Raw genomic sequence first — 15,693 nt, forward strand, 5'->3', positions numbered from 1 at the left:
TATGGTCTTCTCCAGAGTAGTCTCTTTGGAATCTGCTTTAGAAAACCGGACTAGTTTGTGATTCGTCATCTAGATTGTGATGAGTGAAATCGGTTGAAAAAACAACGCCGTGGTCTCGCGTGAAGGAACGAGATTTGCCCGTTTTAATGTGGGTTGGAAACCCCGTTTCACCCCTCTTCCCTTCGCTGTCCACAAGCAAGGTAAATGCATATCTCTCTTCCCCCAAGTATTTTACGAAAAATATGGCGAAACGTCCACAATTCACTTTCGAAATCTGACCGGGTGGACTATTACATATTTATGAACAAGTGCATGCGACGCGACTTGAGTGTGTGACACATTAAGTAGTGTTTAAAGAGATTTCGTCTCGTTTGTTGCGCTCATACTTCATGCTGTCAGTAATGGCTGCCCCCATGCTACCGCGTGAGGCCTGCTAGCTGTGCCTTTTTTACATTTCGTTTATTGAAAAATCAATTGTGTGTATCTTGACCAAAATAATTGTCGTTTATAACGTTAGATAATTGTTGTCTGATCGAATGTCAGTGGCTCCAATACACGTGAGGTTCACGACATGTCAGGGCTATCGCTTAGCAATTCGTGGTAGCTAACGTCGCCTAGCTTGATTAGCATCATTAGAAGCCGGTTTCATAGCGTCCGCGTGTAACGTTAGGTGCTGCTGCACATGTACGTTAACTAACAGCTGTACATGTTGGCGAACTAGTCGGACTGTTAAATTGTCAGGTCTTTACATGGTCAGTCGTTTACTGTAACGCTATTCCCCAGCTAGATGCATTGAGTTGAGCGGCTCCAGCATCCACACACACATTGCACGACTACAGTGACAGTGATAAGAAACCTCAAGCCAAGTGATAACGTCTGACTATTCGCACTGTAACCATCAAGATCATTCATTTGATAACCAGCTCATTGTTGCCTATTGTCGACATAAACTACCTCGCATGGATTAACGGAACCAACGCCATTCACGGACACATATCGCCAAACCCGGACAGCTTAGTTTGGGGACACGAGTGACGTACTTGCTCCTTCTTTGCGGGCTATTCAAGAGGTTAATTGTCCGCTGTCGCAAGTCCCTTTTATGTGCAGATATCTGACAGTCTATGTGTAAAGTTTCATATTAAAATGTGCATGATGAAAGGTCCAAATATCTTATGAAAGTGCCTTTGATAAGAGAAAGTAGCAGTGAGCCGCTTGGGCGACGGCACCACAGAAGAAGAATATACCATGAAGAAGAAAGGCCCTGTAAAACTACCCCAGGCTACTGCAAAACTACGCTAGCAGCATAGATGTTCAGATAGGAATGGTCAGCTTTGGGTATTTTAGCTCGCAGCTTTTTCACCAGCAATAACGTCACTTCCCAGACTCTGGTAAGGAAACGGTTATAGTGAATGATTAAAACAAGATGTCTCCAGAAAGATAAGAAGTTTGACTTGTGGTTTCAGCCATTAAACTAAGTGGAAACAGCACTTGATCATTTGTAGCAGCAGTTGAAACAGAATTTTGATATTGATATTTTTGAATATTGTCAAAAAAGTGGTCATGTTTGGCGTCGGTGACGCTACATTGTGCTTCCCTGTGTTTTCCGTAGATGCCTGGTGTCACAGTGAAAGACGTCAACCAGCAGGATTTTGTCCGTGCCCTGGCAGCCTTCCTGAAGAAGTGAGTAGTCGTCAGTCACTATGTTTACAAATGTTGATTTTGCGCAGCATTGTGGTAAATAATAATACAAAACTGAATATAGCTGGACTGGGTGTTTGTGTGGCTAATGTACAGTTTTCAGTGGAAATGATTTTCCTACTCTTGCCAATACCTCAATTGTTTGTATTGTATAATTGAGCTGTATTACATTTTAAATAATAAGCTCATGCCTTACAGAAGAAAGGTACAATACATGCTGCCAGAGTGGTAGTAAGGCTGTATTCACACCTATCTTGTTTGGAGCAGTTGTTCCGAAACAGACAGCGTTTTCCCCCTTGGTGCGGTTCGTTTGGGGCAGTGTGAACACACCAATCGCACTCGGATGCGGGACAAAACAAGCGGACCGAGATCGCCAAGAAAGGGTGGTCTCGGTCCGCTTTAAACTAACTCTGGCGCGGTTCGTTTGTGGTGAGAACGTGATCCGACACAACTGCAGGAAACGGTGCACATTTTTGGATAAAACAGTTGCCGTGGTCAGCCTCGCTGTGTGTAATGGCCTGAAGAACGAGCATTTTTATTGTTTAAAAATATCTTCATTCAGATCCTGTTTTGGCGACTTGTGAAACTGGCGTTTGCATTGATAAACTTTGGGGGATTTTTTTCATCATCACATCAGCAGTTTGAACTCGATCAACTTATCTGGTCTCCATTAAATAATCTATCTCCAAATTCCTGATAGCCTAAATAAATACATACATACATAGGCTACATAAATAAACAAATCAATAAATAACTTTCTCCCTCTCTCTCTCTCTCTCTCGATCCCTCCCTCTTTCTTTCTCTCTCCTCGCACGGCGCACGCCCGATGTAGCCTACAATGTAGGTCAAACGAAACACACTCTTAAGCCGTTTTCACACATGCGCTTTTTACCGCTAAATGATCGGAAAGCGGTCTAATGCCTTCATGTGTGAAAGTTGTTTTCCGGTATAAGCGTTCCCCCGTCATCGCAGACTTTTCACCAGTTTCGAGCCAGTCAGTATGCCGCGATAAGGGACACAAGTGTGAAACGGGTCCAGTCATTTGCCGGTCCTTCTCTCATGGGCGAGGTGTACACACGTTGCTTAACGTTCACTTCCAGCGTCCATCATCTAATCATTCGCGCACATCAGAGCAAACTACTTCCACATTTCGCTTCGTGCAATTGCGCTGCTTCATGTGTGGGCGTGCTCCCCCCCCCCCCCCCCCCCTCTGCTCGCACTCTGGCCAGTCCTTCAGTCCAGCCTGACAGGGACACAAACACCGAAAATGTCAAAGGCTTGTTCGAGTCTTGCAAGCCGCCCAACGCTTGTAAGCAGATGCATGAAGCGAAATTTGCTTACGTTGCCGACAGCGAAGGCAAGCCCGGACACATCAAACGAAGCCAGTCTGTAAAAAGTGCTTCAACACGACGCAGGTGAACGGATAAACATGAACCAGCCAGGCGATTTCTCTCAGACACGGATCCCAACTTCTTCAAATATTTCAGTTCAAAGACTGGTTAGCGAATGTGAAGGATACAACTTACATGCCCTCTTAAGTCAAACGAGTGTGATTTATTGTGTGACAAGCGAACTTATTTCACCATCGGAGTTTTGCCGAACCCCAAAATAAGCTCCCCCCTCCCCCCGCCATACAGGCAATTTGACGACTATATTCACACATGCAGCGCTCAGGTGTGAAGGGAAATGTCCGATATTGACTTACAGGTAATTTTCCGGTACGCATGTGTGAAAACGGCTTTATAATCATATAGGCAAATCTCTGGGAATTATTTTTTCCAGCCCGAGAGGCTATTAGCCTACCGGAGTGTCTCCTGGCCAATCCAGGAGGCTTGGCAATACTATTTGGACCGTTTGATTTGTGGCAGTGTGAACACACATGGAAGAATTGTATCAATTAAGCCCCTAAATCGGAAAAAAAACAAACGACCCAGTGGTGTGAATACACCCTAAAGCAGAGGTTCTCAAATGTTTTTCATCCAAGGACCCCTTACAAGATAGAAAATATACCGGGGACCCCCTCATTCTGACTTGTGATTTTTGGCTAAGCTTAATTGTAACGTGCTTGACTTTTAAATTGATAGCTTTGTTAGATTATAATGTAATCCTAAAATTGTTCATGGATAATCCATGAACCATTTTAGATTTAAAGCATACAATATTTTCGTTGAACTATGAAGCTTTTGCACAAAAAAAGTTTTTTATTTTTATTTTCCTGAAAACTTTTCGCGGACCCCCTGGCAAAGTGCCACGGACCCCTGGGGGTCCCCGGACCCCCATTTGAGAACCACTGCCCTAAAGGTCTCATTATTTGCGAGCGAGGCTCCGCAAGGCAACGTGCGGACTCCGCGCTGGGGCAGATGCTTTTATACTCAGAATGGCAGCCAAGTGATCAGCATGTATTGTACAATGGTAATAGTGAGAACAGCCCATGAAAAGTCACAATGAAACGCTATTATGTGCAGTACTGAGTGCGCTTTCATTCTCAAACGACCGTATATCAGCACATGAATGAATCACCAAACTTGTTTTTACTGAATAGCCGTTTCAGTTCTTAGCCCTGATAGCCTGCTTTTAATCTCTCTCAACACAACACATTTACTTGTTGAAATGACTAAAAATGAACAGTTGCAAATCAAAGTTTAGCCTACCACATGGGTCAAGAAATGTGGTGAAAACAGCTCAGTGTTCAGGGCTCAGTGGCTCGAAAGCGCCCATGTTTAGAGAGAAGCCGTGCGGAGGTCGCGCTGCTAGAAAAATCTTCAGGTACGTGCTGTGCGGCTGCGGGGGTCGTGCCCAACACATTGATGTCATTTGACGCTCGCGCTCCTCCCCTGCGCCTGCCTGGCACGGCACGGCGAGCATAAAACAAGTTTAAGTGACCCTGCTCTCTATGGTTCCAATATACTCACACCATCCTCCTCTGCTCAGGTCAGGAAAGCTGAAGGTGCCAGATTGGGTGGACCTTGTCAAGCTGGCTAAGCACAAGGAGCTGGCCCCCAGTGATGAGAACTGGTTCTACATCAGATCTGGTAGGTCTTCCTAAACTCAGGGGTCCTGCAGGGCCTGGACTTTTCAGAGCTATATTCCAGACAGGGAAACTCTGGAACCGTGTGATTTCTGGGGATGTTTTGGATTATTTGCAAATATATTTAACAAACAAGGCACACTGAGGAATATACCAATATCATACCTGCCAACACTCTGATTTTCGTGGGTGTCTTCCTTATTTGTAACCCTTCTGCTGTGATCCCGATTGGTAATTTCTTCAATCTCCTGATATCAATCAAAAGGGTGTAGCGGGCTCAGTGTGATCATTTCACAACAAGGCAGCATAAATCCACAGAACAATGCATCCATCATGGATATATTGGAGGTCCTGAGTGACCGATCAGATTTTTTTTGGGGGGGGGGGGGCATTTGCCGATACCCCAGAAAATCTCCCTGGTTTCACACCCTAATGTTAGCAGGCATGCCAATATGTAGTTTACAACTGACTTATTTTGCACATTTGTTGTAGTATAGCCTATACATTGCTAAAGGTTCATGTTTTATCTTGATTTTCGATTTGCTTGTTTTCATAATTGTGGGAAGCCAACATTTTGATCACTATTAACACATTCACTGCCAGCCGTTTTTTTTTTACTGTAGGTAGGTTCTGCCAGAGAGTTTTTTTGAGGATTCTGGCTCATCTTTCAAGACCCGAGGATTCTTTTCTGCTAAGATTTTGTGAACACACAATATCTCAAAAGAACTAATAGAATGTGTGCTTTCTCTGTCTAAAAGAGTTAGTTTGTAGAGTTAGTAGTTATGTAAGCATTAGCAGTTGAATACAGCATGGTTTCAGCGTCTGGAAAATTATTCTGAGATAAACGGCTTTTTGTGAAATTCGATAGAACAGTCACTTTAACCATTCATTTTTGGCATCAGTAAGACGTCAGACATCTAAACAATAGTTTTGAACAGTAATTTCCTCCATAACAGCAGGAAACCCCCCTCTGCTTCCAACTCCTCCCTCCGTGGGCGTTCTTCTTGGCTGCAGCGGGCATGTCACAAGCTTGTCACCAGTCTCACTGCTTTGCTGCTGCTCCTGCCTGTCTGCGCGGCCGCTCATTGAGGAAGTCTGGATGGACTCGCTCGCTTCTTGGAGTTTTGGTTGAGAGCTTTGATGAAGCTTTTGCGATTCTGGTCATATTTATGCTGCGTGTTTCAAAGTGTGTTCCACCGGTAATCTATTATGCAAATTTGCAAACCCGCACCGCCAGCAATCAGCGCGAAAACGAAAGCGTTTTCGCCAATCCATTTTCATGAGAATGGCTTCGTCACACTGCTTTTTGCTTGCCTTCCTCTAGTCAGGAAAGCACTGTCGCCACTTAGTGGGTCGGTGGAATGGGTTGTACACGTCCAATACTTATATAAGAGATGTAAAAGGGTTAGATGCACATCCCACCGTCAAAAAAAAAAAATCGATTGGTTGGATTGTGTTTGACGAGTCAACTCGCCATTGGCAGTGAACGTGTTAAAAAAGGTGCTATACAAATAGTTTTCTTTTATATTATAATGCTGATGTGGTGGACGTATCCCACAGTGTAACATGGTAAGGCAGGCTGGTGACAGTGGGCAGACACTGACAGTGTTCTGAATAAACACCTGCATCAGGTTAGACAAAAGTGCCCTGCATGCATCCAGTGAAAACCACTGACCAAAGACTACTAAACGTTAGACACACTGGGTGTTGTTGAGTATATCCAGCTAACATTAGCTGCTATTAGTTTGATAAATGAAGCAAAGATTGTTGAAACCATAGCCGCATATTCAGATAGCTGCTAACTTGTAAATGGTCTACCAGACAGCATGCATAACGATAGTCAAGTCTTTTGAAGATTGTGAGTGGCTAGCTGTGACGTTGGTGTTGCTAATGCTAACATCGCTAGCTCTAGCCATCGACAGTAAAATACTAACTAGCGATCTCATTCATGCCAGCCAGCTAACACTAGCTAGCACTATTGTCTGCTGCAACTGTAGCTTTGTCTCCCGTGTACAAAACCATCGTCTGTGACATTTTAATTGCATCTGTTTATGTGACTTCATAACAGCTTGTCTCGCAGTGCCAGCATAACAGCCAGCTAGGTTGGCTTGTGTTGTGGTGCGTTTACAGAACGGAGTTCTGTAAACAAGAGCCCTTCCGCTCTTCCTATGATGAGTGGATCACGTGCTTTTTTTTTCAACGGACACCATTGGTTCCGCGGTGCAGTGCTGCCTTCATGTGCAACTCGAAAAGACAAAAGACAACCACAGCATTAAAAATGTGACATTGCCTCGTCCAATACAATACGAAGAAAAATCAATTCTTGGGAGTTGGGAATCGATCCAGGAATCGTGGCATTAAGAATCGCGATCCTTTCAAGAATCGATTTTTTGGAGCACCCCTAGTTAGCGTGTGCGCTTTGGAAGCGGGAGGTCGGTGGATCGAATCTCGCTCCACCCCTGGGCAAGCCTTTAACATCGGTTGCTGCCAGTGCGGTCAACACAACCCAGGTTCCACTTGCCCATGGGCAGTTTCACAGTAGTTATCGGAGACTAAAGTACTTGTCATTCATTTCCTTTGTTCAGAATTATTTGCTGTGGTCACACACACCCACTTAACCAAACTGGCATCTCCATCTTGGAGTTAACCCTCTCATCTCTCCTGCCTCTCCTCAGCATCCACAGTCCGCCACCTGTACCTGCGTGGAGGTGCTGGTGTCGGCTCCATGACCAAGATCTACGGAGGCCGCATGAGGAACGGCGTTTGCCCCGCTCACTTCAGCGCAGGATCCAAGAACGTAGCGCGCAAGGTGCTGCAGTCCCTCGAGCTGCTCAAGATGGTAGAGAAGGATCCCAACGGGTGAGTCCACTTTATTTTACGCTAGAAAATTTACTTCTTATGTTTTGGAGGCGCTGGAATGGAGCCGTCTACACCAGGGTCTTCTGTATGTCTGCCTCAGCCTGTCCCCGCAAAAGTAGACCAATCGCAGCTCATGCTCGTGCATGTCGTCATGAAATAGAAACTTAACGGGATCCAATCACTCCACCGCGCGACTAACCGAGTCAGTCTGGTAGCGAGTCGTGAGAGTAGGTCAGATGCCCCTGCTGCGACTCAAGGGTACCAGCCCAGTTCGGCCCGGTATAGACCTTATTCGCTAACCCTGGACGGCACCATATTGTTGACATACCGTCCTGCGCGCACACAGCGCTGCAGCTGACAACTACTGTAGTAACAGCCTTATTGTCGTTTCTGTTCCATTACAAAATAGCGATGGTAATGACAGCAATAAAAACCCCACAGTTGTTGTTTGTATGCTGCCGTTAATGTCTGTAATAAATCAACAAAAGAACGAGGTGAACAGACTTTGCTCTGAGGAGCTGTCAAGTCAATTTTATTTATATAGCACATTTCATAGATAAAGCAATTCAAAGTACGGTAAGTTTGAATTAAGTAAGTAAGTCAGAAAGTTTCACCTGTCTCTCCTAACTATCCACACATCTCCTGTGCTGCTGACGTATCCTCCGTCTCGCTCCCTTCACGTCTGTGGACGGTAGAGATAGAAACAAACCATGGGGACTTTATTGCTGTCATTACTACAGCTGTGTGTAACGCAGGTCACCATCCGAACACAACAGGGACGATACAGGTAACGCTAACGGCGGCTAGCTTCCTATAAACGCTGCTCTTACATAGGCTGTCACTTGAGAGCTGCAGCGCGATGTCAAGAACATGGCGGCGGTGGGCGTGCCCGTACGTGAGTTACGTCAATCGAATAAGGTTTATAGCGGCTTGATGGCAGCTAGCAACTCAGGGTATCTCTGGTTTAGCGACCAAGTTTAGGAGTTTTAAAACAAAATGTTCTCAAAAACCAAGCAATGGATTTCAAAACACATTTGACCGTTGAAATCAGCGTGACTTGTGCACGCCAGCTAACTAGTGTTTCAGTCATTCAGTGGCATTTTAACCCATTGATACCTGATGCAGCATTTGCGTGTATATCCCTCATTTGTGTGTGTATCCCTTTAAGACCGAACGCGGTTCGCGGTCTTAAAGGGATACACACACAAATGCTGCATCAGCTATCAATGGGTTAAAGCCCCAGACACACCAAGCCGACAGTTGGCCATGTCTGGCCGTCTGTCGCTGTCGTATTTGCCGTGTGCAGTTGGCTCTAGTCTGCTTTGATATTGGCTTTTCTGGCTGTTTGTGAGAGAAATCACTCTGATTGGCTGGTCAGGGCTAGAGAAATCACTCTTGATTGGCTGGTCAGGGGGAGAGAAATCACTCTTGATTGGCTGGTCAGGGGTAGAGAAATCACTCTTGATTGGCTGGTCAGGGGGAGAGAAATCACTCTTGATTGGCTGGTCAGGGGTAGAGAAATCAATCTTGATTGGCTGGTCAGGGGTAGTGGAAAAACGAGGGCGCACACACAAAGCGCTGTGCTCATCCTCCATCTTATCTGATAATTCCAAAACACATATTTCCACAATGATGTGCCTCTCACTGCATCATATCACCCGTTTAGTGCAGTTTCTCCTTATTTTGCACCTCCGCCTCTTCCGTTCTTCTTCCACAAGCAAAAGAGCAGATAAGGGCTGATAAAGCCAGGGCCATTTGCAACTTTCTATCAGACATATTCTCGAATAGAAGTAGTTATATTACGAAACCCTTTAAGTGAGCGAAATGGTAACGTAACGCTAGGCACGCACTGCTTTGTTTCATGACTCAGGTCTCACACAGGCGCACAACGTACCTGCTAGTTGCCCGTCGGCTGTCGTGTTTGCCGTTGTGTTCAAGTGGACATGGACAGTCACTAGAGATGGGCCGATACCGATACTGGTATCGGTACTTGGCGCCGATGCCGTACTCAAGTACTCGTATCGGTATCGGGAGAACGTCCCGATACTCTGGCCCGAGTACTGTGTAAGTTACAATTAATACAAAAACTCAAGAGAGTTACAGAGAGAGTTACAGAGAGTGACTACTAAGCATTTATTTGACTGTTTACTATTATTTAACATACTGTTGTACTCAATTCTGTTTTGGGTTTTGGCTGTGCTGGTGTGTGCTGCTTAAAGAAGGTCAAGAAACTGTAAACAAATAAACAGTATCTTAACACTTTCAGTGCCACGGCCCTTGGGCAAAAGGTTGCTTGCTGTGCCACATAGGCCGCAATGCATTTTAAAACAGTCATATAATTTTTTTATTAATTACTATGTAAACACTGAACACGCACAAATAACGATGAGACTCTCTTCTATCACCTGCAAAAAAAAGTTTATTGATCCCATTTTCCGTTCTTTAGTTATGAGCCGGAGAAGATAGCTTGATTGAACGAAAAATATACCTTTTTTTCTACGAGCTGAGATAATGAGCCTTTTGTGAAATTAAACATTTCAAGCACATCTCTGACTCTGAAGCGAATTTTCTGATGTCTGGGTCTGTCTGGGTGAAGTGTATGCTGCTCTGCTGCTCTCCGTGCTCCCCCCCCCCCCCCCCCCCTCAACTGCACACGCCTCCTGGGTGTGTCTTATGTGTCTGGTGGCTCTCAGTCTCTGCTGAGTTTGCTGCGCACACACAGTGAATGGTGCGCGACATTCAGCTTTTTGGTTCCGCGTGTGTTTGTCACGGGCTGGCATGCTTCCAGTTCGGAAATAATAATGCTGATTATGTGAATGTGCTGTTGCAGCGTACATGGAAGTGCTCAGTTGTGACAGCGGATGCTGCTGCTGGGGGCACAGCTGGCGTTGTGCTCGTTTATGGAGGCACGTCGATGCATACGGACGGATGCGATGCGATTTCCTCATTTTGCCCAGTGACTATTTCTGTGTGTTTGGCTCCTTTTTCTCTGATCAGGAGAGTGCTGTCGCCACCTAATGGGTTTGTAAAATAGGTTATCGACCTCCAATAGCTACAATATTGTTAGAGGCGACGTAAGAAGCTTAGATCGACACCCCCCCGTCAAAAAAACAATTTGGAGTTATGACGCCATTTGGCGTCGCTGGCACTGTACGGTAAATTTCTAATGACGCCATATGGCGTCGCTGGCACTGAACGTGTTAAGAATCAGCAGTGTTATTATTTTCATTGTGGTAATTGAACATTACAGTATCATTAAAAGTACAAGGCATGACAATGAAACGAAATTGGGGGGAAAAAGGGGGTAAAATAAGTGGTTACTCAACAAAAACAAAAAGTACTCGTATCGGTACTCGGTATCGGCGAGTACCCATAAGTACTCGTACTCGGTCTGAAAAAAATGGTATCGGCCCATCTCTAACAGTCACTACAGTTTCCTCTTGGCGGTCACATCGTAACAGAGCCATGATGTCAAATGCACCCGTTAGTTTCAGGGGGGCGTCGCTGTGAGATCTGTTAAAGTCATGATCATGATTTTACTGAGCGCTACTGTGAAAGATTAATCACTCTGTAGTAAGTGGACTAATTCATTGGCACAGTTTTTGTTCAGTTCAAGTGAGCAGGAAAATATAATTAAATGTTTTATTGACCCTTGTTTCAGTGTTGATGGTGAGTGATTTTTGCCAACGTGTAGAATTGGTAAATTGATCTTCCTGACAGCAATATTGTGATCAACGGAGCATATAGAAGTAGTTATTGAACATATGGGCGGAGCATATAGAAGTAGTTATTGATATAGAAGTAGTTATTGAAGATATGGCCATTTTGTGTAGTGCTTTTTGACCAGGCTGATGTGCTGTGTTATGTTCATTTCAATGTTTTAATCTCCATGTCCTGTCTTTCCCCTCAGTGGTCGCAGACTAACGGCCCAGGGAACCAGAGACCTGGACCGAATTGCTGGCCAGGTGAGATTGAAAACCCTCCAGTCTTTGCCATCTAGTCATTGGAAGTAGCTGGGATCTGTGCCCAGATGCATCGGTTAAGTCTACGGACGTCCCAATTGACTTTTTGTGTCCGATCCGAGTCATTTAATACAGAGTATCTGCTGGTACTGATTCCCCCCATTCAATATTTTTGTAATTTGATTTGTTTTTTAACAGTCAAACAGCTGCGTCCTACAAGCATCACTGATGTATCTAAAATCACTCAAAGCAAACAAGCGAGGAAAGATCAGCTTAACACCTTTCATGACACCAACATTTAAACTGCAACTCTGTTGCTGCTACGCCTTGAAAATACTTTCATTGCGTGGAGGAGGCGGGCACATCCATGCTTTGTTGCATGTCTGCTGATTTCAAGTCATTTTCCACGAGAGCCATCTGTTGTCCTCACATTTCTATCCATTTTGAAGGACAGAAAGGTCAATGGAGTATTGTTGGAGTAGTGTTGCTTTTTTGTCTTTGTCTTGAGTCTCGAGGGACGGATTAATCAACATCCATTCTGCCAATTAAGGTGTTTGTTTTGGGAAACAAATGGCGCTGAATATACAGTAACAGACAGTATACAGTAACAGACAGTATACAGTAGGGCTGCACAATTAATCGTATTTTCATCGTCATCTCAATATGAACATGCACAATAAACACATCACAAAGACTGCCTGAAACACAATGAATAACAAAAGTGGTTTTATTGACATGCGTCATGCATTCCCACTCAGCATCTGATCATTTTGTCTTGTGTTGTAAATCCAGCATACACCTTTCCCTTGCAACAGTGCGCTCCGCCCCTCTGCCAAAGCCCAAACACGCTGTGTGTAGTTTCAGCTAGAGTCAGTGTGTATTTCATGTCTTTATACAGTGGGCATAGGCTATGTTTGGGGTCTATGTTAGCATTATTAAAGCAGAAAGACATAGGAACTATATAGCTAATATGCATACTTTAATATTTGTTCATCGCAAGTCGTATCGTCATCGCTATATTGAACAATGTTATCGCACATCGCAGATTTTCCTCATATTGTGCAGGCCTAGTATACAGTAACAGACAGTATACAGTAACAGACAGTATACCGTAACAGACAGTATACAGTAGTGTTATGATTACAAAAAAGATGCAACGGAGAAACCCTGCTATATTGTTGATATGATTGTTAATTTTTCCCCTCCTTGCGGCTCCCTTTTGCTGCAGACATTTCAAAACCAGCCGAATGACAGAAATCTATCTGTCAAAACCTCTGTCTCTGACTGATGAGTTTGGCCGCCCACATAGCCGTTAGCCTGCTGTTTGCTGGCAATTAAAAATAATTCCGCGCTGCAGAAATGATGGTGCGACGCCCCCCCTACCATACACATCACCGCTATAAGTAGTGGTGGGTGACTGCTGTTTACAACTGCCGCATACATGTTTTGTTTTTAATTTGTTTTACAAAAAACACTGTTCTACTGTCTCACTAACAAAAGATAAAGGAGGTGACTACGCACTGTCCTTGACACCGTATCTCTGTTCCTTGAGAGCTGCAGCCTGGTGTTAGCCCAGAGCTCCAACTCAAATGCTTCCATTTCACACTCGTATTCCAGCTTCATGCTGGCCAGGCAAAGGTTGTTTTCTCTGCCCACCTGCGTCGTGAATTACTGTCTGGGCTGTGAATCTTCACTGGCCTCACGATTCGATTACGATGCAGAGGGCTACGATTCGATTTGATTACGATAATCGATGCATCTCGATGCATCTTAAATCGATGCATCACTTTTTTCCGCAATACATGATTTCTTTTTTCTCACTTTCTTTTTTCTCACTGTGTGGCTACTTTTAAAATAAAAGTGCATTTGGAATTGCATTGTATTATGATCCATAATTAAAATAAACAACTGCATTATTTATTTGATTATAAAAAAAATAAGAATAGATTTTTTTACATTTGTGAATCGATGCAGAATCGTGCAGGTCCGCATCGCGGTGCATCTTATAATCGATTATTTTTGACACCCCTACTGTCTTGCCATTTTATCTGAAGTGCAGACCCAATCAAGGTGGTGCCCCCCCCCCCCCCCCCTCTTCAAAGCATCACAAATATTTCATCACGTTTCATCACCAATATATAATCTCTGTGCTTTGATACAGCACCGTGTCTGTCTACGTTATGGGCGTACAGCGCCACCAGTGTCATTGTAGCCAGCGTTTGAAAACAGGGTTGTCCTTGGGCACGTCTCCTTCTGCCAAAGTGTCTACGGGAGGCCAAGCGACTCCTTGTCTGTCTTGTGTGGTGCGCTGCTGGATTTGTGTGTTCGCCTTCACTAAAAAAAGAGACAAATGGCGCTTGTGTCTTGTCAGAAATCAGAGGAGAGGCGGCAGCAGCAGCAGCGTGATAATCCAAGGGTAAAGGGGGTAAACATGAGGAGGGAATTTCATGCTTGGCAGGCCCGCCGTATGCCACCAGTTTTCTCCTTGTTTACCCATCTTAATGAGCAGTATGCAGATGAGCAGACCTGGGCCCAGCCCCGCCTCCGCCTGCCTGCTGCACCGAGCCTACCCCCCCCCCCCCCCTTCTGTGTGTTGTACTTTCTGATGACTTTTCTAAGATTTTTTATTTTATTTTATTTTTTATTTTTTATCCCCGCAAGAAAGGTTCCTGTCATGTGCTGTCAGTATGGTGTTTATGTATAGTATGCATGGTGTTTCGGCAGCAAACAATTTCCCCAAGCTAGTTAGTGTTGTGACTCCATTGATATGAGCTTAACTTGAGCATCTCTTCCCCCAGAAACGGTTGAATACATTTGAATTCATGTTTTCTTTTTTCTTCTTCTTTTTTGTTTCCACAGGTTGCCGCTGCAAACAAGACAAAAATTATTGTTCAATAAAAAAAATCTTTTTGGAGAAAGTCAAAGACAGTGTGTCCTCTTTGTTTCTTTCTTTAACCTCGTTATGCGGTCAATCAAGGTGAACCTGACGAGGATGAGGATGAGCTGCTTAATATGTTGAAGTACTCTGCCGCTCAATTACTTGAAAGGCCGAGTCTTTGCTGGGCTGGATTTCATTTGGCCATGTCCAAAACTGTTTACCCAAATTCTGTTGGCAAGAGAGGGAGACTGGAGATGAGAGTGAGCTACTTGACCTGACAAAGTTCCTCTCCTCTTCTGAAGGCAGAATGTTCTGGGAACCAGGCTTGATGGGAGAAAGCACACTGGTGGTATGAATCTCATTTAGATCATTTCTAGGGATACACGATATTTCGGCAATCCATATCGGTATCGGCCGATGTTAGTCTTGTTTTTGTTTTTTTACATATTTGCATCGGTCCGATGTTGCAATGGTAATCTCAGTTATCGTATCGGCCAAAATGTTCACATTGAGAGGAAACAATGCAGTAAATCAGATTTATGGGCTTTTACACATTTTAATAAAGAAATGCATTACTTTTTCAATTTCAGTGTGTACATGTTTTTCAGTATGTACAACATTTGATGTTTTTATGCTTTGTGTTTTTAAACGGATCATATAACATTGGTAAATATAGGTGATCGGCCATAACAGCAATGTTTATATCGGTTATCGGTATCTGCCAAGATTTTCATATTTGTGCATCTCTACTCATTTCTAGCCATTTGGTTTGAATGTCAGGCCATGTTCACATTACAGGCAAATCTGATTTGCTGATAAAGTCATTAATCATCATTATCTTGATTGGTTCCCCAAATCTGATTTGGGAGTGTGTCCGCACTGCCACAAATCTGATTCTCAAGTCGGATCTGTGTGTCCAGACCTAAACAGCCTATCTGCATGGGTTGCTATGGTAATGACGTGGGCGTCAGTAAATATGTACGTTGGTGACGTGGTTTTCCTGCGCAGAAGCATTTGATGATGAGTTGCGAGTGACGTTCAAATCAGATTTGGTGGATCTGCGCGTCCGCACTCAAGACACATCAGTCAAAAGCAGATTGGAAACTACCTCCATATGTGGTTTGGGACAAGTGACACAAATCAGACTTGGCGCGTCCAGACTCATAAAACCAATCTGGATAAAGTCATTAATAGGTCACTAAAGTTCATAAATCAGATTTGGCCTCCTAGTCTGAACATGGCCTCATTCAGTGCAACAAGCAGTTTTA

At 44.2% G+C, this 15,693-nt stretch overlaps 1 protein-coding gene across 1 annotated transcript; it reads left to right on the forward strand.

Moving 5' to 3' along the window:
* The first annotated feature begins 178 nt into the window (after nucleotides 1-178).
* rps19 (ribosomal protein S19) lies at nucleotides 179-14,471 on the forward strand. Its single transcript, XM_083661517.1, has 6 exons — nucleotides 179-200; nucleotides 1,610-1,680; nucleotides 4,630-4,730; nucleotides 7,402-7,585; nucleotides 11,496-11,550; nucleotides 14,407-14,471. The coding sequence occupies exons 2-6, from the start codon at nucleotides 1,610-1,612 to the stop codon at nucleotides 14,443-14,445; spliced, it is 450 nt and encodes a 149-aa protein (XP_083517643.1). The 5' UTR covers nucleotides 179-200; the 3' UTR covers nucleotides 14,446-14,471.
* The last annotated feature ends 1,222 nt before the right edge of the window (nucleotides 14,472-15,693 follow it).

The sequence above is a fragment of the Poromitra crassiceps genome (genome assembly GCF_964638095.1).
Source record: "Poromitra crassiceps genome assembly, chromosome: 26".
Lineage (NCBI taxonomy): Eukaryota > Metazoa > Chordata > Actinopteri > Beryciformes > Melamphaidae > Poromitra > Poromitra crassiceps.

Bases quoted from the DNA above. Each gene is read 5' to 3' on its own strand.
- rps19 (XM_083661517.1), top strand. From the start codon at position 1,610: ATGCCTGGTGTCACAGTGAAAGACGTCAACCAGCAGGATTTTGTCCGT. The intron at 7,586-11,495 runs GTGAGTCCACTT...CTTTCCCCTCAG, and splicing joins GTAGAGAAGGATCCCAACGG to TGGTCGCAGACTAACGGCCC. The intron at 11,551-14,406 runs GTGAGATTGAAA...TTGTTTCCACAG, and splicing joins TGGACCGAATTGCTGGCCAG to GTTGCCGCTGCAAACAAGAC.